Source organism: Pteropus medius, unplaced genomic scaffold (assembly GCF_902729225.1).
Source record: "Pteropus medius unplaced genomic scaffold, Ma_sr-lr_union100, whole genome shotgun sequence".
NCBI lineage: Eukaryota > Metazoa > Chordata > Mammalia > Chiroptera > Pteropodidae > Pteropus > Pteropus medius.
In genome coordinates this window covers 28,346,154-28,370,604 of record NW_024352787.1, presented here as the reverse complement: position 1 = coordinate 28,370,604, position 24,451 = coordinate 28,346,154, and the positions used below count along the sequence as shown (strand labels likewise).

Genomic DNA, 24,451 nt, shown 5'->3' with positions numbered 1-24,451 from the left:
AGCCGTGGCAGAGCTATCTTTTTCTCTTAATTTGGGACAGCTCTTTCCTTAAACCAAGAATCAGCGTTCAAAGAGAATAACTGGATCAGAGTTTCCCAACGTGTGCTCACCAGAGCCCATGCTTGTGTGGAAGGCTGCAGAGTCCTGGTCCCACCCAGACCCAGCAAATCAGACACTCAGGGGCACGGCCCAGGGATCTCATTTTTAACCCATCTTCTGAGGTATCCTACTCAAGTTCAGGAGTCACTGACCTGTGTGATGAGGGGCAGTTTACCCAATTCCCCCGCTTCTGGAGTTGGGGCAGAGCTGGGAGAACTCATCACTTTAAAGTGTCCTAAGTTACAGTGTGCCCCGATGTGTGTCATCCGCCTGCATCATCTGATGCCATTGGCTTTAGGACTCTCACACAGCCACTTACTGAAAGGTCTAAAGAGCAAGGTTCTTGGAACATTGGCATATCATAAGAACCAACAAGTGAGGGTACAGGTAGAAGGTAAGCATTCAGGATGTGGGCGATGGCTGCCAGGTGTAAAAGTACCAAATGAAGAGTTTTCGGATTCATAATTCTCAGGACATGCAGACAGGTTGCTTGCTCAAGCCTGGCAGAATTTACTCAGTGGCCCTTGAGAGTCCCAGCATCCAAGTGTCCAGAGCTGAGGGCTGGTCAAAGCAGGGCTGGGTGAAGACCACAAAGTCTTCTGCTTCTGGTCTCTTAGAATTTACCTTACCTTTGATTGCTAAGTTAGTCTGCCTTCATTTACTACTCTTGGTATGGAAAGATCTTCCACATATATAATTAAGTGAAAAAAACAAGGTTCAGAACCCTGTGTTTAAGTATGCTATGTCTGCTTGTAAATGAAAAAAAAAAACTGAAAGGAGATCTGGGGATGGGAAAGGGGTACTCTTTCACTGTAACCTTTTCTGAATTTTGAACATCAGGTTAAATTAACTTATTTAGTCCTTCTGTAGCCTTTACATTGATGAATCTGACGTAGCCTTGGTAGCCATCAAGACCCTCCTCTTTGCAGGCAGTTTCTGCAGAGCCTCTGTAGAGTCACTGTTCTATATATATATTTAATTTCTCTCTAGTTTAAACAAAAAAAAGTAGTTTTGAGCCGTCTTTGTGAATGTGTGTATCTTTAAAGCAATTTTTACTTTAAACATACCTCCAAGCCCCAAGGTGAGAAGGTAGAGTGTGCGGGGGCCAAATCTGGGGACTTGCCTGGTTCTACTTTCTCTTGAACAGCAGATCTTCGTGCAAGTCTGTTAACCTCTCGTGGCCCGGGTTTGTGTTCTGTAACACTGTCTACCTCCACATGGGTTCTGAGGAGTTCATAGGCATGAAGTGGCCAGTGGTGCCTGTGCCAGGGATTCAGGCAGTGTTAGTCGCCATCATCATCATTAATGTCGCCTATTCCATCTAGTCGGGCTCCTGTTTAGAAGCTAGCAGCTACCAAGAATGCACGTAGGCTTCCACTAAATCTGTCTCTGTTGTTTGCTATTAAATAATTAGCCATCTTTATAGTCAAAAATAAAATTCGAGATGTGTTTTGTTACTACCTAATCAGTTCTGTTATCAAGAGCACATTTATACATATTTCAGATTCGCACAGCTGTGTGTACCTGTGTCGCATAGCTGTACGCACATTGCCATTCCCAATGGACGTGCTCAGGACAGTGCACCTTGTGTATTATACTTCCTTCTTTTGGCTTACTTGATTTCATATGGTTTTTACAGCATCTGTTTATCTGCTAAATTGTCATTTCAATGGCAAAAATCTTATTTTTTTTCTCTTGATGAATTAGAGTTTATGGAACCATTCTCGATTTATGGGCATTTTGGTTATTTCAGGTTTTCATAATGAATTTTGTTTAGGAAAATAATTCCTTAAAATGCTTTTCAGAAAGAGATCATTAGGGCAGAAGCTCCTTAGCATTTTGATTTTCAGAGGGACGAACCAGTTACAGTGACAGCATTGGTGCTGGGGGGTCTGTCTCCCCACCCCCACCCCAAATTTCAGAGATTACACCCTGGGCCAGCTCTAGTCAGGCCTGAGGAACAGATTTGCTTCAGAACCTTCTGTGCCAAATCCAGAAGGTGAGGCTTGGGCCGAAATGATTTCCGCTGTTCTCTCTGCCATGCTGGGTGGAGCCTCATAGATGTTTAACTTGATATTTATAAGCAATAACTCAGCATTTTCCTATCTGCTTATTTATTCTGTGTGTTTTCTCATGTCCTATGAACATGGGTACAGAGGGAACTGAATAGTAATTCCACTTGTGTTCTGGATTTTAACTGCCCAATTATTTGCTTCTTATCTCTTTCAAAAACATGTGGCTTTGCTGAATTCATGGGTCATCTCTGCTCATTTGCGCACTTGAATCTCTTGGATTTGGTGAACATGAGACCGTATTTCCTACAAGTAGTGAATTTGGCCCTTTTGTGATGAGCAGAACATCTGATCCTCTTCTTTCATTCCTGTGTTTAAAAGGAGCATCTCTTATTTCTCTGTGAAGAATAATAATGGTTCTAAATGTCCTGTTTATGTTAAGCATTGTAGTCAGTCCCCCCATTTAAATTCAACTACAGCCTGGATTTCAGATTCTACGTGATTGGAACCCCTTAACTGTCTTATTTCCGAGCAGTGTAGCATGTTTTCTGCGAGGATTACTCTTCTGTATATTGCATTTCTTTCCATTTTTATATTACATATTTTATAGATTTTTCTTCCCTGAGGATTTTAGACAAGTTCAAGCTTGTGCTTCATTCTGCTGTGCCTTTTCGTATGACTTATTTCTCCATAATGTTATTTTGCAGTATATGATATTGTCTAGTGTGGTTTAAAACCTTACCTGAGCCTTTTTAAAAAATCTAGTCAGTCTTTGCCTTTGAAGTGTGTTTCTACTATATTTTGTTAGATTTGGAGTTTTCTTCAAATATACATTTTATTTTTATGGGTGAATTTGGCCTTGTAACATTTACCCACATAACTCTTCTCTTAACTTATATTTTTCTTCATTGTTGATACCTCTTTTTTCTAATTCACAGTATCTCTATTGTCAACTTTCTGATCTATTTAAAGAAAATGGACTGAAAAATTTAATTGACTCTGTCCTGATTCTACAGTCCAGCCCTGCTCTGTCTCTTCTTATTACTGAAATTCACTGTCAGATACAGAGCCATTGAGCCCTCTGACACTTTTAAAAGAAACCATATATTTATTTTAAATTCTATCACCATACTGTACTATTATTACATTATATGTGAAGCATGGCAGCAAGTTATACTTCCCTACATCATTAACCTTGCCACTTCCCACTGTAATGAGACTCAGTCCTTCACAGAATACTCTGAACCTACAAATTCCCACTGGTGAGTTCTTTAAAGTTATTTGGATTTTCCAACAATTTTCTGCTGCCTTCACTGTTTAGCAGAATTATCAACTAGTGATGAGTCCTTTATTCCCTAGCATATTGTAAATATTTTTCACATACTTGAAGTATACCATGTAGATCCCCCGGGTGACACACATCGACAAAGACGGTCTTGTCACATTATTTAACTTTTACTAAACTCAGAAATGTATCACCTGGGTATCTGGGGTCCTTCTCTCTAAGGGTTCAACCTGGGAGGCGCCCTCCCCTGTCACTTGAAAAGTGACTGAATCCAATTTCCTGTCCAGAATTACAATGACATTATATATTGATAATAATAAACATATTTGAGCTATAAGGCAGTTATCTGTTATATGTATCCTCCTGATGGAGGGGCTTCAAGATTATATCAGCTGACATTTTCCAACCATGAACATGTGAAAGAGGGTTTGGCTTGTTCAATATGTGAATTGAATTCTTCCAAATTGAATTCTATAGTAAAACCAGTAAGGTGGTTTGTCTGCCTTAAACTCTTCATCACACCTACCTCCGAAAAGTATTCAAAGTGGCTTTAATACAAGACAAAATTAGTAAAGCTTTTAGAGGTGGAACTGGGGAGTTCAAGGGTAGAGCTCCATGGAGAAGATACTTTTAAGGCTTGAATTTAAATTAAAAGTTCAACTATTTAATAACCTGATACGACTAAGACATTCCATATATAGGATTTTCAAAGAGTGCAGTATTACTGTGATGCCCTGATGTACTGTTTGCTTGGCTACGAGGGAAAACTTTATGTTGCAATTAACCTTTCTTTTTTTTCCCCTATGTCTGAGTATTGTGAACTTCCTTTGTGGTATTTTAGTGATTAGACAGGATGGAGGGTGTTCTTAAAGATTCATGGCCAAGTCCGATGATGTCAGAATGAAGGGAAGGGACGGTCTTCATGGGGCCAGCAAGTCTGGCCCCATCTGAATTGTTTGTCTAATACTTCACAAGTAGAATAGGAACCTCTGAATTATTCATTTTCAAGTTGCCCTAAAAAAGGCACTTATGCTGCCGAAATGCAGACTTTTGGTGCCAGTGAGAGGAAGAGGAAGGATGCTGTTTTTCCTCTGAATGTGCTGCTGCCTTCAGTGCCTTGTTCTCCAGTTTCACTTCCCAGCCCTGCAGGGTGAAAAAAAAAGCACCAGCTGACTTAAATGCAGGACAATTGGTGGGGGTGGGTTGTGGCCTTTGAAGCCACAGGTGAGCTGAGCATTTAATTTGCTGGAGAAAGACTAGGTAGAAAGGAAGTTTTGGAAGGAGCTTTAGGTTTAAGAGGGGCTGTGTAGTCAGATAGCCCCTCGGCGTGGGTGTAGGGGAACGAGAACAGCCCAGGGCTCCAAACTGGGGCCCAGGAAGTCGTCCTTGGCCTTGGCTTGAAGGTAAAGAGGGGGAGGGAGCTGAGAGTAATAAATAGTATTCAGTCAGAGATCTTTTTTTATTCTTAGTTTTAACTTCTCTGCCACCAAACCTTTTCTTAACAGCTCCTACCAAGTAGTACTTAAGGGAGAAAGGGGCTAATTAAAATCCCTTACATTTGGAAGGGAAAAGCAGGATTCATATCCTAGACTAGCTGTTCCGTGTGGCTTTGAGCTCCTTTGTCACTCTTCCACTGTGGGCCTCATTTTCCGACCTATGATACCTGAGCAGTTTCTCCCATAAGTCTGTGGTGCCTGCCTGCGGCACATCCTCTGTTCTGCAGGAGACAAACAGGTGTGATGCCAGGAATCAGTTCAATACTGTTGAGCAGTCAGTAGTCTGGTCAGCACCTCTGGCTGTAGACAGGGTGTTTACAGGATAAAGCAAACAGAGGAAGGGACACAAAATCTGAAAGGCCGTTCCAAGAGAGCGAACACCCAAACTGGGCAAGCAGTGCTCCAGCCTCTGGAAGGATGTGCTGACAAATTTTACCCTAATTCCATGAAGGAGCCTTTAAAAATACATATTTGTAGATGGCATAACAGCAAGCCTTTTAAAACATTTTTTAAAATCCAAAACTAAAGAAATCGCAACCTAGATCCACAGTCATGCTGGTGTTATTCTTGGCCCAAGATTGCTCGAACAGTCTGCAAGCTCCCGGGGGACAGAGGCACTTGGTGAAAGGTAGGTGGGTGGGCCTCGGTTTCTTCCATTGCCCACATGGAGGCAGCTCCTGAGAGCCCTCTTCCTGGTGGGATGAAGGATGGGACTTAGGTGCCCCCTCCAGAATCCATTTTATTCCTATACTCTGTTCTCAACAATCTTTTTCTATATCAGAGAAAAAATATTCATATGTGACTTTTTAATCACATTCTTCTTACAGAGAGGTGCTTTTCATAGATGCTCTTTTTTACCCCTTTGATGAGTGAATAAAATTGACATTCTAAGAGGTTAACTGTCTTGTCTAAAGTTTGCCAAGTAGCGAATCGCACGCAGAGCCAAACTTGCAACAAGGGGACACCCCTTTCTCATCGGTGTTCCTTCCCAGGGGCCTCACTGCAGCCTCCTCTCAGGCACTTGCCTACTCATCACCTCATTTCTGTGCAAACAGAGTACATCAGTCAACATCGGTAGACTTGATAGTTGACAAGTGGTGATGGAGGAGTACAAAACTACTGTGATGGTCTTTGCCTTTTTTACTTTTTTTGTTTACTTTTTATTATGTTAAATTTTTACCACACAACAGAAGACAGAACCCGTAGGTGCCTTTTGTGCAGTCTTACCATTCCATTCGTGGCCAGTCCTATCTTACTTGTCTCCACTCCCAACCTCATTTTATCTTGAAGCTACTTCTAGAATCCTTTCATTTTACCTCTAAATGTTTTAGCGTGTAGATCCTCACAATAAGAACTATTCTTTTTTAATATGCCTCAATATTATTATCACATCAAAAAATAATTTCTTGATATCAATACTTATATTTCTGACTGCCCCTAAACATTATAAATGGTTTTATTTTGTAGTTTGGTTCAAATCACAATCCAAATAAGATCCACACATTGCAATTGGTTGGTATGGCTTTAAGTCTCGTTCATTTTATAGATTCCTATCCATCTCTTTTACTTTTCCTTGCAATTTTTGTGTGTGTGAGAAACTGGTTCATTTGTCCTGAAGAGTTTCCCACAGTTTGAATTTTGCCGACAGCATTCCCAGACATAGTTGAGCGTGTTCCTCTGTCCTCTGCAATTCCTGTAATTTTGTAGTTGGATCTAGAGGCTTGATCAGATTCGGGCTGGAAATTTTTGGCAAAAGCCACTCCATAGGTGGTTGTAATTGTCTTCTAATGGTCTCAGGTATTGTGAAAATTAGCTCTGACCAGAAGAGAAAGATCTTGATTTTCATGTGTGGCAATAATAATGAATATATGTATGGATTTTTGTGGTTTATGAAGCCCTTTTCTACTCTATCAGTGTTTTTATTTTATCCTCATACCAATTTCTTTGGAAAAAGCTGTATTATTTCTCCTGTGAAGATGGCCATTGAGCTCTAAGGTCTGCTCAAGGTCAAATGACTAAAAGGCAGTAGGGTAGAATTCAGGTCCCATTTGCTCTGCCAGCCACACTCTTGTAGTTCTCTAGACCACAGTTTCCCTGATTTCACCTCCAGTCACTCCATCTTACTTGTGACCCCATGGCACTTGATTTAAGGAAAGAATGGGATTTTCACATCCAGCTTGCTCCCCACTGTTTATAGCGTAACAGTGTTAGAACTCTAGAGAAATGGCAAGAAGCATCTGAATATTAATCCAGATTCTTAGCTCAAGAGGCTTTGGATGGTCTTAGTAGCAGAAGCAGAATGAATTATGCAGTCTTATAAACTAATTCTCCAGCCACAGCTGTCCCCCGTCCCTGCCCAGAGAAGATTGAAGCCTGAGTGACAGTCACAGGCTGTTTCTGATCAGACCGAGGGTCATACTCTGGTGAGTGACCAGCCTGCTGGAGCTGCCCTGTTGGCTTGGCACAGGTGGAAAGTTAACCCCATGTGGGCTTTAACCACTTGGTTGTCAGCTGGACTCATGCTAAACTAAAAGAGGATTTTATATAAATCATTTCATGTAAACTAGTCAGCTAAATAGTGGGACAAGAAGAGAAATTTCCTTCTCATTCGAGATTGAAAAAGATGAGGCTTACTAAAATTAATTTTAATTGTTAAACTGTTCTATCATAAAAATAAACAAATTGTGGTTAATTTCTGAGCAGGCAGAGGTGACATTCTGTCCACTGAACTGTCTCTCGACACAGTTTCATTTTCAACAAGAATAAAAACCACAGTTTCCAGAAGGTTATCTCTAGGGATCAAGCTCTCCCACTGTCCCTTTGCCCAGGCCCTTGATTTGATTGGGGAAGGGTGGGTCCACCCTGGAGTGACACATTTGTTAGAAGGGTACCAGGCAGCTTCACCTCTGTCCTCTACTCCTGCCAAAACAGAGATGGCTTAACCCAGATGGAAAATGAAAGATAGGGCTGATCATACAGATGAGGGTTGTCAAGAAAACCTTTCCCCAAATGATGCTTTCCCCTCCTCTCCTTGTTTCCCCTCCCAATTGGAGTTTGCTGAGACCCAGTTTGTTCATAGCTCTCTGCTGGGCACGAGAATATGAGGTGAGCCAGGCCAACTGGCCCTGCCCTCCGAGGAATCCTAGCTCTGGGTCTTTACATACTCTTTTCCCCAAGGAAACCGTTGCCTTCTTTCTCAAAGGCTATGAAAAATAGTAAGAAAAGTGAATTATTTTCTCTCTGCAAAAACAGAGACTCTTTCCTTAAAAGTCATATTTACAATTTGGCAAATACCCTTACACTTTCTGCCCTTTAAAATACCAGCCAATGAATACTCCGTCTAGAGCAGAGTAGACCTCAGGTAGCATAGATATTAGTTTGCATATTTCTTCAACCAGTATTTAGTGAGTGTCTGCTGAGTTCTCTGGGATTATAGCAGTGAATACACAAGTAATCAATATATGAACAAAATACTTTGAGACAGGAACAATAAATGTGATAAAAATAAAATGAGTGGACACCGGAGAACGGGGCTGCCAGGAGACCTTCCAGAGAATGGCCACTAGAACTGAGACCTGGATGGTGACAGCAGCTGTAGGGGACAAGCATGGTGGTTTCAGGGAACAGAGTAGGACTAAAGAAACTGTGAGCGTGCTGATTGAGCTGTAGAAAGAAACTCACACGGGATGCATGTTACCAATAGACTGTAAAAAAAACACATCTGCAAGAAACAGAATAAACCCCAGCACAATGGCTCTGATGAGGAAGCAGTTTTGTACTTAGGCTTCTTTGTCTGGAAGACTAGATAATTTGACATGTGGGAAGAAAGGCTGGAAGAGGAGCCAAAGTGTTTATGGGAGGTTGTTCTGTAATCAGCTGTTGACCCTCTGCTTCCTGTGGGATCCGGGCCCATGGTGGATATGAGAGGATCCTGACCCAGAAGATACTTTGGGTCTAACTGGGAGGGATAGAGCCAAAAGATGCTCCTAGAATCCACCTAGCTATCTAAGGCAGACTGGATTTGAACACTAACCCCATGGGAATGCAGTGCGGGGAAGGACTAGACAAGGCAGAAGAGGCTGTAGACCTTGAGAGAGAGGAAGTGTTGAGAAATGCAGGCCGTTGGGGGTAGGGTGACAGCAGGAGGTGGCCTAAGGGAGCTCCCCTTGGGTATAGACACCGCAGGGCTTACCTGCCAGGCGACAGCATTTAGACTGTACAGATGGGACACAGGTTTAGGTTTTCGAAAAGTAATATCAAATCTGTTATAGTTCACTTTGTCAACAGAGAAGGAAATGCTTCAAAAGTGTTTTGTATGACTTTACCTGACAAAAATAAGACAAAAAGAAAGGCCAATTTCATATAAATATTTATGAAAAAATACTAAATAAAATATTAGCAAATAGAATTCAGAAACACATTAAATGTGTAATATACCACAACCAAATGGAGGGGCAAATAACTGTCAGTATAATTAACCATTTTAGTGGATCATAGGAGAAAAACCATTTAATTAGCTTCATAAATGTTTAAAAGGTACTTAAAGAAATCAATATCCATCTTTTATTTAAAACTCTTAATAAAATAGGAACAGTTGGCCATTTCATTAACAAAATAAAAACATATATTTAAAGTCCAAAATCAGGAACATGCTTAACAGTGAAACTTTGGATACATCAACACCAGGATCCCTCTGTCGCCCTCGCTGTGAGACATAGTTCTGGAAGCACGGTCAGTGCCGTCATCTAAGAGAAAGAAATAGGCATAAAAGGGACAGGAAGAGACTAGCCTGTCACTATGCACAAATGAGGGAGCGGGGTACCATGAAAGCCCGAGAGAGCAACCGCAAAGTGGTCACAGAACTAAACAAGGCACCCACCGCGGTGTGATTTCTTTCTCTGTCTGGAAGATCATTCTTCCCTCTGCCCTGCAAACTCATCTTTATCCTCCAGAATGCAGACTCCATGTCCTCTCCTCCATGAGACTATCCCTCATGTTTGCAAAGCCCTTTGTCACTTGCTCTGGTCTGTCACTGTACCGAAATTCCTTGAGTCTCTTCACCTCCCTCGGCCCACCACTGGGAAGGCAGTAACAGGGTCCCTGCCACCTTTGTACATTTGGTGCTATTTCTGAGTTCCTAGGACCTGCAGGGTACGGCCTGTGTGCTAGCCATAAGGCCAGTGAGCACCACTGTATGCTGCCAACTCCACCTGGGACATTTGTTTCTGCATCAACTGTGGCATGCAGTAGGTGCTCAGTAGGCCTTATTGAGCAGACACTGCCCCCCACCCCACCCCCCTGACCCACACCCATTGGGACAGGCCCTGTGCCTGTTCAAGAAGAGGGCACAGTGCCACCTCCTCTGGGTAAAATTCTGCCCTGGCTCTCACATGGGACTGCAGACCAGCCTTTCCTCACAATGAAGTCAGGCTTCTGCACTGTGCCCAGTTCCTCTGTGTGCCTGTTTGTGGGCAGAGGGACGTACCTTTCCTGAGGATCCCCTACTCCCACTATGGGGATTCCAGACCCATAGCCAAGAAGCCTTCCTCAGCGCCTGGCCCTCTGGCCATCTCCTTTTCCTACGTGCTCTTTCTGATACCGGTCCAGTGACCCCTGCTTCTTTGTCTCGTCTACTGGCCTGGTATGTAAGTTGTCGGAAATGCGAAATGTGTTCCTGATAGCTAAGGCTGTCAAACACAACATCCAGGTGGAGGGGGAGTTTCACTTTATTAAACATACTAAAACTTTATTTTTATTTTTATTTTTTATTTTTAAAGCATGGAGGATTAATTTTAGGATATTTCTTCTTTCAATGCCCAGGAACTTTACAATCTAGTATTGAGACTGTTGGCTTTTGACTTGGGTCCAAGAAGACACACTGATCCTTGAAGGCCGCCACAGACGCTTCTTTAACTGCTTGTAGATGTAGTTTGTTTTAACAGCTCCTGATGGCAGTATGAGTGTTTGGGTATTGAAATATGCACCAACCTTGACCTGGTGCCATCCCTTAGCACTCAGGAGGCTAGTGTGAAAGTAAATGCAGAGTTTCTAGTGTGGATATAATTTCCCTTCCATTGACCTTGACTGTGTCCTTTTAAGTTCCTCAAAATAATTGTGTGCTAGTGCAGAGAATACCCTGAAATGATCTGTAGGGAACTGATTGAATGAACTACATATTCTAGGCCAAGCTGAAATTATCCACTATTTGAAGTCAGAGCAGAGCATAATGCAGTGCAGGTTAATAGATCAGTGAAAGCTGTTTTGTTAGCTCATAAAAAGGTGAGAGAACTAAATTTTTATAATGAATAGTTTTGCTGAGCAAACAATATATGCGGTTATTACAGACTTTGGAAAATAAATGATTTTAGACTAATGTCGGGCTCTAGATCCTGATGTGGTAGTTGAGCCTTCAAAATGAAAAGAATGAAAAACCTTCGAAATATTGTTGACACTCAGGTGTGAAAGCACATGCCATTTAATTCATTACTGTACTTTTCAGATAACATTTATGATTGTAATATTAACCTCTGGGTATTTTCGTATTCCTTAGGCAGTTGGTCTGCAAGGATTAATTTTGTTGGGAGGGCTGGGCAGCAGTTTGGAGAGGAGCAGATTGAACAGACTGAGTGGCAAACGTGTTCCAAAATGAGACCAGCACAGACAGTCAAGACCCCGCCATCCTGGTCCCGGTCTGCAAGTGCGAGTAGCTGCACTTCACATCTTCAAAAGCCCCGATCACATTTAAATACCTTGCTATTTGTATCTTTGACCTTTTAGAAAACATGCCCCTTGAAAAAGTAAATCACAAGCCAACAGACTTTTAAAATAATAATATGAAGTTTTTTCTGTGGTGTCTGGTCCGTTCTGTGAATGAGAACTGCAGCCCCTCTGGGTCCTGCTGTCATCAGGACACCTGGTGTTGAATAGCTCTGCCCTTTAACAGCAGAGCTCAGTGTTGTCACTATCATTTGAAAGCCTTGGAAATATGAGCATTGCTTTCGTAATGAAAGGTAAGTGCAGTAGTTGTTATCACATTCAGTATTTTGGTCAGTTTAGCAGTTGCTTAGTAACCAAAGTTAAACCAACCACAAGATGGAAAAACTTGAAATTAGTTTCCAGAGATTGCCTCAGAGTGCCGAGAAGGCACCTTCCTGTTTAATTGTGACTAATTTTTTATGAGCGACTTAAAACCTTTTGGAAATGATGTGTTGTTTTCTGAATATTAGGCATACTAACAAGCGTCTAAAACCATTCACTCTCTGAGAAGGCTCTCAAGCCCATGCAGGTTCCCAAAATCTGGCAGGAATTAGACGCCACTTCCCAGCCACCGGCAGGTCCCAGCCTTGCTGATCCAGCCTCTGGGAACCCCTCTCTTCTCTAGCCTTGGCTTGTATCTAACCCAGTACTGGCTTCTTGGCCAATTGCAAGACCAGGCAAGGATTGAGAAGTGAATCAAAACAGGCAAGAGTGGGACAGTGGCTCCCAGGCAGCCACACCTCTACCCCTTATCTCCAGACCCCCAGGACCGGGGACTCCCAGAGAATAAAAGGTGAAGCTCTGGAGAGGATCCTTCCTGGTGGCGGAATTATCACTGACTCCTCTGGGGCCTGAGGTCATCCCCTTCCCTCTTTCCTTCCTTCACTTAACAAAATCCATTGAACACCTGCCGTGTCTTTCTTCTTCAGTTCATCCTGAGAGACATAGAGCAGGGCCTGCCTCTCTGTTCTCTCCCCATAAACGCTTCCAAAAAGAGTAGCTAGTCCCTCCAAAAACAGCTAGACCTCAGAAGAAAAATTCTCTCTGGAAGCCAGACCCCCAAACCCAACAATGTATGTGATCTGAAGTAAAACAGATGGGCCTTGGGTACAAAACAAGCATGAGACATATACTGGAGGAAACAAGGGAAGATAATAGCAACATAAAGCAAAAACAAGGAATAATTTGAAAACAAATGATGTAGAAATAACAGGTATAAAGAATAGAATAACTAAATTAAGGAACAAAAGAGAAAAGATAAATTATGAGATGAGTACAACTACAGTTGGGTATTGAAGACCCGTCAGAAGGCAGAAAGAAAGGATAAAGAAAGGCTGAATGGAGGACAATATCCAGATGATAGTCGTCCTAAACAGAGCAGAAGAAATATTTGAACAACGAGGATAAATTAACCAGAACTATAGAAAGATGAAAGGGCTCGTCAAGGACCCAACAGGAGAGAGGAGGGAAAACCCTCACCAAGGCAGGCGCTCAGGATCTCTGCTCACTCAGCCAGGCCATTCCCCATCCAGCTGCCAGGTTCTGCAGCCAACTCCCATGATCTGTTCGAGAGAGAAGTGAGACGTTGCCTATAAATCTTGTTTCAGATATTCAGCAGCTAAACATTTCCGTCCTTCTCTTGTAAATATGCAGCAATGGCAAGATATGCAGGATCCACATCTACATGTGCCTGTCCCATAGCCCCTGCCCAGGGCCAGGAAACTTGTAGGTGTCAAAAAACGTTCATGGAACGAGCAAGTGAATGAGTGAATGATGCAAATGGGGAGGTTTGCCATGTATATCTGGATTTTGTAGATACATGAGTAACTGATTAAGATCCAAAACTTTAAAAGTTGGGGAGGTTTGCCATGTATATCTGGATTTTGTAGATACATGAGTAACTGATTAAAATTCAAAACTTTAAAAGTTGTGATTTGCTGTAAGAAAAGTTTGTTCGCTTTGTTTCATCTTCTATCCAATGAAGTTTGCACTTCATCAGCAGGTTGTCAAAGTAGCAGCTTTCTGTACTGTCAGGTATCCTTTTCTGTCATGTTTCAGACCCTTAACACCTTTAATGATTTTTTACCCTTCGTCGTCATTAGACTTTCTTTGGTGCAGCAGGTTTTTCTATGAGATCTTGGAGGTTTCCATTTCAGATGATGCGGTGAGATGTTTTGTAATTTAAGCCTCCCCTGGCCCACCCCCTCACACCCAGCATTTCACTGTGGAGGCCCAGTTGGGGTGTTTGTCTCCCAGAGACACTGCCTTCTTCATGAAGTTATCCTAAAAATAGCTTCATTTAACTAGGCCATTTTATTAGTTGTTTCGGACTTTTCTCAGACCACTCTGAAAGCAGGATACTATTTCAAACAGATACAGTGAGCCTTAAACCTGATCACAAGGCATCTGTTACCCTATTCAGGCTGCCGGGAGTTGATAAGATTGCCTCAAATCTCATTGTGCAGTCAAAGGCTAAAAAGCCTGGGGAACAGCAAATGGCAAAAACCAACCAGCCAGGGCATGAATATAGTTTGTCCAACTCTTAATATTAAGGGTGGATGGTTTGGACCAGGGAAGCAGGTTTCAGGAACAGAAGAACCCTCCAGTTGGGCCTGTCCAGGTACCCCAGGCTATCCCAGAGAACAGACTGACCCCTCGCTGACAGGACAGGCTTCATTCAGAACTCTGGCCTCCAGCTCAATGTCAAGCCCTGTGCAAGCTTCAGAGATGAGGGCAAAGAAGACACACAGACAGGAAGCGGGGAGAGGAGTGGCTGGCCTGTGCTTCTCCCTGAGATTGAGCCACTGGGAGGATTTGGGAAGGGCAGGGGGCGGGGGAAGGAAGTAGGAGATACGGTTCCCAAGAGTGAAGGGTGATCTAGGCAGACAGCACAGGTCGAGGCTCTTTAGGGGCCCACAAGTGGTAGGAGTTGTCAGAATTCCAGGTCATGGGGATGGATGGTGGGGCCAAGGCGGGAGGTGGCAGGAGCTTCCCTGTTGAAGGGGCCAGGTGTACAGCATGAGGGGGTGGGACCGAGTCCTGTAGTCAGCAGAGAGATCTCAGGTCCATGTAGAGTGTGGAATCAGGATGCCCTATCCTAGGAGGAGGGGGCCCTGAGCCCCACTGTGGATCTGTGCCTGTAACAGTCCATTTCATCTTCCATAGCGTGCTAAACCTTCTTCAGCTCCAGACAGGCTTGGCCTTGGCCTCCTGACAGGGGCCATCATCGGGACCTGTCTGTGGAAGGTGTTCAGTTCTAACCTCCCATAGACTTTTGAAATTAACCATACTCTTCTTAATAGAATTCTCAGTATTCTCTCTCTCACAATGTTATATGTCGGAGCCATGTGATCACCTTCAAATTACTCAAGGAAGTACTTTCAAAACAAAATAAAAGGGAGACAAAAAGCACCGGGAAACTCCCTGTGTGTGAGCAGGCCAGGTGATGATAGTGAACTCAGGTGGTTTATAGACAGACTAGAGAGTCCCCCGGCCTGCATTCCCATCGTCCCCTCCACCTTCTCATGGTTCTCTCATCCCCAGCAAACTCCTACTCAAAACCCAGTTCACGTGTCACCTCCTCTGAAAACTTCTGATTCCCTCCCTCAAGGAGAATTCATCTCTCCCGCCTTTGTTTTTCGAGAATACTCTGCTCAGAGCTTTATTCATTCTCTTGACACTGTATTTTATCTTTTTTTGGCTCTCTCTCCCTGACTAGATTGGGAGCCCCTCAAGGGCAAGCTGGCCCTCCCCAGCTCCCATGCAAGGCAACCTTCTCCTGATGGACAGCGGTGCCCCCTCACAAGTCTATGTGGCCTCTTTCTCCCCTGACACTGGACACTGGGGCCTCTGCCCGGCCTGCGTGCCTTTGGGTTATTCTGAGTTCAGAACCATGGGCATCCCCCTGAGCCTGCCTTGCTGCTTACTAACGTGCTCTCTCCCTCTCACCTCCTAGGGCCGATGAAATTGAAATGATCATGACGGACCTTGAAAGAGCAAACCAGGTAGGATGTTTAATGGCTTAAGGCACGAAATCACAATAGTATAGCCATTTCTGTTGTCTTAGAAGATGCTTCTCTCTAAATTAGAAGGCCAGTTATTCTTGTATTTTTTTTTACATACAACTGTCAGTGTTGACACTTTTCCTGATGTCATGAGAAATACACAAAAAATCACAAATTATTTCTTTGGCAAAGTCTTTTATCCCAGACATCCCTGGTGAATGTCCACTACGAAGTGACTACTTTACTTCATGTTCTTTTTCTTAATCCATCTCTTAAATATCTGCCTCTGTTCATGTTGCAGCCATTATGCTATAGAGTTTATAGCAATGATTTATATTATACAGAAGTCTTTATCACTCCCTTCCACTGGGTTGAAGCAACTCGTATGGAAGGGCTTCTAGCTGACAGCCCCCTCTTGTCTGGTACTTAGTTGGCACAGAAGACTTGCGGGAACTACCCAGCAGTGTCCAACACAAAACCGGCACGCAATATATTGGGTGTCTCTAAATACTCAGCTGCCTGGAAAATTTGGCCACCCTGCAAAAGAACCCCTTCCTTCCCCAGTGACTCCATAGAACAATAAAACATTTTGCTTCAGCAAATGGCTCTGCTGCTTTGGAAGGAAAGAGGTCTCCACATTTATTTTATTTGTGAGGAGAAACAGCTAAAGCTATAATGTTTCTCGGCCCCAGAAGGCCACAGGCTATGGCCTCCCCTGACTCAATTTTACAGCTGGGTAGCCACAGGCATAGGAAAGTTTAGTGGTGTGCCTCAGTGGTCCAGGCAAGCACAGCCTCCTGCAGGATGGAAGTCCCTCCTGGATCTGTGGTCTCTGCTTCCCACCTTGCAAGGCACCTGCCACAGGGCATCTGCCCCCAACTGGTATTGCTTACCCAGGCACTGGCAAATGCTCAGGAAAGAGTATTCTTCTTGTCTGTTCTTTGGCCAGTAAAATCATCCTGAAATCTGATTGAAATGTGAAAGTCAGTTTATGCGTAGGAATGATCTTTCGGGGAAATGTGGATTTCTTTTTTCTTTAAGGAAAACTTTGTGGGTTCTGTGTTGCATACCCAGACTCACTACTGAGGATCCTGGGCCTGGTCCGTAGAAGATGCTCAGTAGAAATGCATAGAATGAAGCACTTAAGATAGCATCATTACGTATTAGTTATCCTGGTAATAGGAAGAGCTGCCGATTCTCGAGTAACTTATTTTGTGCCTGGCTCTGTTCTCAGCACTTCGCATGAGCGGAGTCACTTAAACCACACCAAGCCCCCTGAGATCAGTGCTGTTATGATTCCCACTTTACAGATGAGGAAACTGAGGTCTGTGGCTAGCGAGTTGCAGAGTCAGGACTGGAGCCCATGCTCTTCACCAGCACACTGGGGAAGAGGCTGCAGAACAGGGGCCCCCTTTGCCTTTCTTTCACAGTGTCTCATTTCCCAAGTGCACCCGTCCACACAGCTCCTTGCTGTAAAGCACTGCTGCTGCTTTGCCTCACAGAGGTGCTTAAGCATTTATTTGCCTTTACTTGCTATACTTGCTAAATTAATTTACCTTGGTCCCTTTGTTTTTACTCAGTTAGTACTATTCAACTCTGTAGGGACCTTAATTCGGAAGTAGTTACTAGAAGGACTTAACCTCTGTCACACAGTTGCCATTTGCATTTCTCAAATTTTCACCCATTCACTCTCTCCAAGGCCAATCACTGGGGTGCTGCCTCCCCTTTTGATGGCACTTTGGCAGAGTCAGTGCACTTCTCAAAGGGCTGAAGGCTATTTGGGGGTTTCTCAGTCCTAGGAAACACCAGGCAGGACCAAAGAGAAAGGTGCCACCTCCAAAGTGACACTTGATTCAGGTCCCAACTTGGTACCCCCTGCCTGTGGGGCCTTGGACAAGTTTCTTAACTACTTACATTTCTTTTTTAAAAAAGAAAAGAAAAAGATGCGCTTCAAGGACATAATGCTAAGGGAAATAAGCCAGTCACAAAAAGACAAACAGTGTGTGGTTCCACCTGTATGAGGTTCCTAGAACAGCCAAAGTCATAGAGACGGAGAGGAGGATCTTGGTTACCAGGGGCTGGGTGAAGGGGTAGGGAGTTGTTTCATGAGGACAGAGTTTCAGTTTGTGGAGATGAAAATGCTTGTGGAGATTGGTTGTACAACAGTGTGAATGTGCTTAACACTAGTGAACTATATGCTTAAAAATGGTTAAGATGTTATATTTTGTGTTACGTGTATTTTACCATAATTTAAAAAAAATTTTTTTAGTTGTTTTAGAGAAAGGGAAGGTGGAAATGATAACTAGTACTTCTTTACAAGATCGTTTTGAGGATTAGATGTAAATGCCTGGGTAAGAAGTAGGTGCTTACATAAATATTCATTCTATAGTTGCTGAAGAAGCACAGATTTCGTAGAAGTATAAAGTCTTGCCCTAGAGAAATGGTGGGGGTGGGGAGGGGCACAGGAAAGCTCTAACCAACAACTCAGGGTGAGTTGCTAACCTAATGTGGCTGCCAAAAGAAATGAATGCAGTCTCGGGCTGCATTAATAGGAATAGTTTTTAGAATGAAGGAGGTGGTGTTTCTGCACCATTTGCAACAATTAGTCCATCTCCAGGATATTAGAATCTCCTGGTAATCACACTGTAAGGAAAGCGGGTACTTGAAGTACATTCAGAGTCAGGGGAGGGACCCTAACATAAAAGATGCACAAAAGAAGGTTTGAAGACATTCCTAATCTTTGGGGAGCAGGGAAAGAAGACAGAGAGACTTGACATCATGCACCAGAGGAATAATTTCAGGAACATGAGATGTTAAAAGATTTCAAAGGGGAAGACCTAGGATGGGGACGTCGTGAGTTCTGTCCTTGTAGCTCCCTAGCTCTGGTCAAGGGAAGGGGTCGGGCTTTTTCATGGCTGAGCTTGGAGTCTGACAGGAGGGAAGTTCGCTCTCAGTTCTGACTTTCCAGAGGTGCCTAAAGCTGCCACTGAAGGCAGTGATCTCCTTGTCACCAGAGCAGTGCAGGCAGATACAGGCCAACCCTCACTTGAGAGTATGAGACGGGATCAGGCACAGAGTGAACAGAAATAGGAATTGAACTAAATGACTGAATGGATTGACAAGGACGACTCAACAGAGAGAAAAACTCCCTGAGCAGACATGAGGAAGATGGGCATGGTGAGCTCTGGTTGGGTGCTCCAGGCCTTTCTGTAAAGCCAGAACCAGGAGGCACAGGGAGGGAGAGTAGGCCTATGGGAAGGAATCCATCCAGATGTGTAGAGGGCCTCCTCCCGAGAACAGTGGAGAATCACAGGTGAGAGTAAGGTCAGATTTGAGATCTGGGAGGATCACTCTGGCTAAGCATTGGAGAACATATGGGAGTAGAAAGACCAGAAGCCAGGGCAGCGATAAGAAGCTATCGTAGTAGATCAAGGCAAAGATGGCATGGGCCTGAAATGAGGCCATCCCGGTAGAGGTGAGGCAGAGGTGGGCTGGGCCGGAGGAGAGTACAGGGAGGCGCACACCAGTGCAGGCACAGCCAGGCATCTGGTTCAGCTGCCTTTCCCATCAGGGCAGATCTCCAGGAGGAACAATTTACTAGTTCATTGTCATATAACATTATTTTTCCACTAGGTTTATAGTCAGAATGTTTTACCGAGATGTGAAGCTCTATTTGATTGCTAAAATATTTGTGTTTCTATTGTGGAGAAGTGGAAGAGTCATCTGCAACCTACTGCCTATCAGGTCCAGGTCTCATTTGCACCTGTTTGTTAAACTTCAAGGCAGTTGCATTAATACTCATTTTCTGAATTGATGACAGTAGAGGTTCAGAACTTTGGAGACTTCATGGGAAATAAGAAACCACAACTGTGCACTCTGCAACCACATGAAACCCTTTCTGTGGGCTTCATAGCTCCGTCAGCTTCTCTGGCTTCACCATCACCTGCCCCTCCTTCAGAGCAGTGCTGATCTGAGTTGCCAGGGCACAAAGCCACAGCAGGGGCAGGAGGAAGTCCTTTCAGTGAGTGGTCCTCCTGTAACCAGCCTGATTCTTGAGGAGCAGACTGTCCTCACAGAAGATCCTTCAGGTTGAGGTTAAGTTGGAAACGACAGCTTAACTTCACCAAAGAGGAGCCTAGTGTAGAGAAAGATGCAAAGAGTAAAAAGAACTCAGAGCAAGGCGTGGCATTTTCTTTGACCAAGGTTTCTGTGTTCCTATAGGGAAGAATGGCTGGATTTGCATCCTAGCTCTCTATTTTCCACCCATGAGCAAATCCCCAGTCTTCCAGTACCTGTTTCCCCATGTATAGACTGAGGGCAATAATTCACACCTCTGAGAGAGCCCGCATTCATCAAACACTCTTTCATCCAGCAAATGTTTTCAGCACCTGTCGCAAGCACGCCCTTTTGGGGTACAGCCCATCCATGCGGACACCCTGTAGGTGCTAAGGAGGTGCAGGTTTCACCCGGACTCTGCAACTAAGCAAACCATGTCTGTGCTTCTGGTCACTCCTTGGGTCTCCTGGGAACCTTGGTTTCTCCACATAATAAATTGGACTCTCGGCCCAGGTCCAACAGGCCAGTGAGCCCTAGAGAGAGCCCCTGTGGCCACCCCTTGTGGCAGGAGGAGGACAGAAAATTTGCTCTTCTGGTTTTTCTGAAATTGTGGCTGAGGCTGTGACAGGCAGCATTTACATGGGTGGCCTTGGTATAGTTCCAGCTTTCAGCCTGGCCGACCTGAGAAAGAAATCTAAACCGGTATGTGCCAAGTCCCCAGAAACACAGGCAGCAGGTCTGAATGGGGACTTTGGTTGCCAACACAAGGCCAGCTTGGGACACATGGCAGTAAACTTCTTGATATAGCTTTCTGACCTCCCTCCTAGAGAATCACTGAAACGGAGTCACCTCAGGGCTCTAGCTTCTTCTTTACTTTCCCTGTGCTTCCAGCATTTATTCTCACTTCTTAGAAAAGTTCAGAAAGTAAGCAGCAGCTAGCAAGAGAAATCTACCAGGAGAGCAGCTCAGCCTTGGCAGGGTGCTGTTCTCATAATCTGGTGGCCACTGAATCACACCTGGAGCTGCCGCCAGCTGCCTGCTGAAGCCCTGGCCTTAGTCCCCAGGCTCTGCCTCTGGAGGGACAGGGGAGGTGGGTGGGATCCCATCAGTGGAAACAGAATTGAGTGTCTCATAGCAGCCACATCTCTCTGTCTGGGGTTCCAGATCAGAACACAGCGCCAAAGCTTTCCACCTTCAGTCATTGATTTCAGTTCTAGAAACATGATTTTATCTGATTAGACTGTGGTCATCCGGAAGATGGCAGACCTTGGAAACCATGGCGCTGACCCAGCACAGCACCCCCTTTCTTTCTGCCTCACTACCAAAGATGGGGCTAAATTTACAACTAAAGAATCTCCCTCTTTCAGCCATACTCAGGCCTGTTTTTATTTTTAATTGTTCAGCTTTGTCCATGTTTGGATGCTTCCATCATCTGCATGTAATTCCACCTCAACTTTTTATATATATATATACTCAAGGTATAAATCCTAAATAAATAATATCAATCCTAAGCAATCAAAAAGTTGCACTGGAGTAACCAAGTCAAGCCAAAATGTGATAAAAGGCTGTGACCACCATAGATAGGCCACAGAGCTACTCTGTACATGAATTTGGAGACCGAATAAAGTGCAGAAGCTTTGGAGAAATTATGCAAACTGAGGATGAGCTAGATCCCTTATTCTGTGAGCCACTGGCATTTGATGAGACGGCACTCTGCTCCGAACAGCTAAAGGCCCTCATGTGTTCCTCTCCTGGTCATGAACCCACTGCCTAGGCCTGCCTGGGCCCTGGTGGTTCCAAGAGCACTTCGGAGCCAGTGTTTCCAAGTGAGGCGGGCAGCGATGCTGTTCCTTGGCTGCTACCAGAACAGCTTCTCCACCAGGCTAAGAAACATTTTTCCTAGTCAAAGAGACTAGAACTATGTCAAAATGCACCTTATTCCTGGCAGAGTCAAGGAGATGTTATGCCCGAGGGTTTAGCTGACTAGAAAGCAAAGAGTAAACTCTTCAGTAATATGACATTTATCAGAAAAACGTGGACTGGCACATCTGAAAATAAACTGGGGAAAATTTTTTTCACTCAAGAGGAGACTTTCCTGCAGTTAGCATGAATTAGAAATCACCCCTGCCATCTTCGCCATGCGGGTCACATTGCTGCCTTTCCTGTTGGGTTTAGAGCAAAGAAGGTGGGAGTTGGCTACTCGAGTACAGACAGGCTTGGCCAGGAGCCTGTGAATTTGATTGAGTGCAATTCCAAGAGCTCCCAGAGAAGCAGGGCAGGCGGCCACCAGCACCACCCTAGGCAGAAGTAACTGCTTTTAGAAATACCCTAAATTGTCTGTATGCGGAACAGATAGAGTCACACTGCCATCACGTGATCGCTTAAAGCTACCAAATCCATTCTTCGTACAACTGGATTGATCAGCAAGTACTGAGGCATGCTAACTTCTTGTTTCTCTTTTTTGGTCTTTCTTAGCAATTAGTAGACACATGACATCACACCACAAAATGAGAAAACACAATATAGCCCTGCTCAGCCAGGCTTTTCTCATTAATCTTTTCTTTTAACTGAATGTAAGTCTAGTAGAATAAGCACGATACTTCTCAGTCCAATGTCAATTAGCTACCTTTCTTACCCATCTTAGAGTTTGGTCTCAATTATGATTATAAAATCAGGACAAGCCCATTAATAAAACACTTCTGAATGAGCTCTATGTACAGTGCACTTCTGTAGATGTTAATCCTTGCAAGGTCCCTGAGAGGGAGGTGGTGTTCCCATTTTAGAGATGGGTAGGTGGAAGTTGAGTGAGCTTAGATAACTTCCCCTTCCCCTGGTCCCTCTGACCCCAAACGCCCAACTCCTGCCCACTGTACCACAGTGCCCTCTCAGGTGGCAGGCACTGGAATGACCTACTCTCGCCATCCAGTGGGAAATCCTGATTTGCTATCCAGTGGTATTGGTTTCCCTGGCCAGGAATTACATGTAGGCGATGGAAGCGTCTGCCCATTCCTCTCTGGGCCTCTGTCCTGCAGTCAGCTCCATTCCTCTCCACACCCCAGTGGGCCTGGGCTGCCCTCCCACCTCTGGCCCCAGATCGGCCTGCTGGTTGGAATGCCAGCATCGGCATTAGAAAACTTTGTCCGGTGAAGGGTTAACTATGTTGAAATAAGCCTGGCCCTCACAAAAGAAGTGGCATTTACACCCTGTACATTTATGGAAATACTTGCCGAAGGAAAACAACCACAACATTGTGCATGTTTTTAGGAAGAGAATGGCCAGAGTGTCTTTAATTCACTGTTTACCCGTGAGAATTACTCCCAGGAGTAATCCTGCAATAAAATCTTCTTGGTCTATGAGAATAGAAAGAAATTGAATCAAAAGACTCTATTTCCACTTGTATTTATTCAGTCTGGGAAATTCAGTGGGCCGGAGCATTACTATCAGCAGGGGATTCCTTGCTCCTAGCGTTAAATTACTGTCATAATCGCTCAATTATTTCTTCCTTGTACTGTTTAAAATAAAAATCCATCACATTCTATGTTTTTTTCTAGCATTTATTAGGTTGAGTGTTTAGGAAAATCAATTATAGTCAGTCAGGCATGAATTGATGAATGTTCTTGTAATAATTGTCAGTTGTTAAACTGAATGTACTTTCTCTCCTCACCCTTTCATTTCCTTCAGAGGGCAGAGGTGGCTCAGAGAGAGGCGGAGACCTTAAGGGAGCAGCTCTCGTCAGCCAATCACTCTCTCCAGCTGGCTTCGCAGATCCAGAAGGCGCCGGATGTGGTGGGTAGCTCGTCCCTGTGTGGACTCTGTCCGCCTGGCATCTGTGCCTCTGTGTTACAGCTGCTTTCTTCTTTTGCTTTTAAACATCCCCTTTTGGAATAACATTGTAAGCAATTACTGCTAACTTGGTAGGCAATACTTTTAACAATTTAGGGTTGGAACTTGTTCGAGTCAAAGGAAGAGTTTGCTGATTATGCATCGATGTTCTATGGTCAACATGATGCCCACCCAGTGTGGCGGTAGAGACAAGTCTTATCACCAAAGCGAGTGTATTCAGGGCTAGGCTTGTGCGGTGGCAGCTGGTGGATAGGTAGAGATCCGAAACTGGAGCTTTGCCAAAATTATGCAAGAAAATTGGAGGTTTGGTCTCCTCCTGAATGTTTCCTTCCAGAGTGAGAAAGAGTTGGGGGTGAGCTGGGAGGGCCAAAGTGGTATCAACGCAGCAACCCGCTCTGAGTCTGTGTAATCGCCGGAGTCTCACCTGCAGTGTGGGCGTTCAGGGGGAGCGAGGCACACATCCCAGTCCTTTTGCCTCTTGATTTTTTTTCTCAGATTAATAAAAATTGCTCTTAGCTGGAACTTCCCCGGCTTGATCAAGGCAGCTGTGAACTATTGGATTCCGGACTCTTTCCTGTGCAGTGATGTGGAGCAGCATGTAGTTGAGACATACCCCTGGGCTCAGACCCAGCTCTGCAATTTTCAGCTGTGTGATTTTGGGCACGTGACTTAGCCTTTCCTAAATCTCAGTTTCATCATCCGTAAAATGGGTTTTTACAAGGGTTCAGAAATGATGATGAGTAAAACCTGACAAATCATAAGTCCTCGGGAAACCTTAGCAGTTCCTTTCTGTGGATGGCATCATTATTTCTGATCCAGGAGCCCTAGTTTTGAAGCTTAGCTTTGTCACCAGTTCACTTACACACCTCAGGTAGTTAAACTTACTAGACCTCCGTCTAA

At 44.2% G+C, this 24,451-nt stretch overlaps 1 protein-coding gene across 13 annotated transcripts in view; it reads left to right on the top strand.

Moving 5' to 3' along the window:
- Positions 1-24,451, top strand: part of CUX1 (cut like homeobox 1) — a 339,895-nt gene that overhangs the window by 229,296 nt on the left and 86,148 nt on the right. For all 13 annotated transcript variants that reach the window (XM_039849000.1, XM_039848999.1, XM_039848998.1 and 10 more), the window contains exons 9-10: positions 15,604-15,652; positions 23,390-23,494. In XM_039849000.1, the coding sequence (XP_039704934.1) occupies positions 15,604-15,652; positions 23,390-23,494 (154 nt within the window). The remainder of the gene's footprint in view (positions 1-15,603; positions 15,653-23,389; positions 23,495-24,451) is intronic.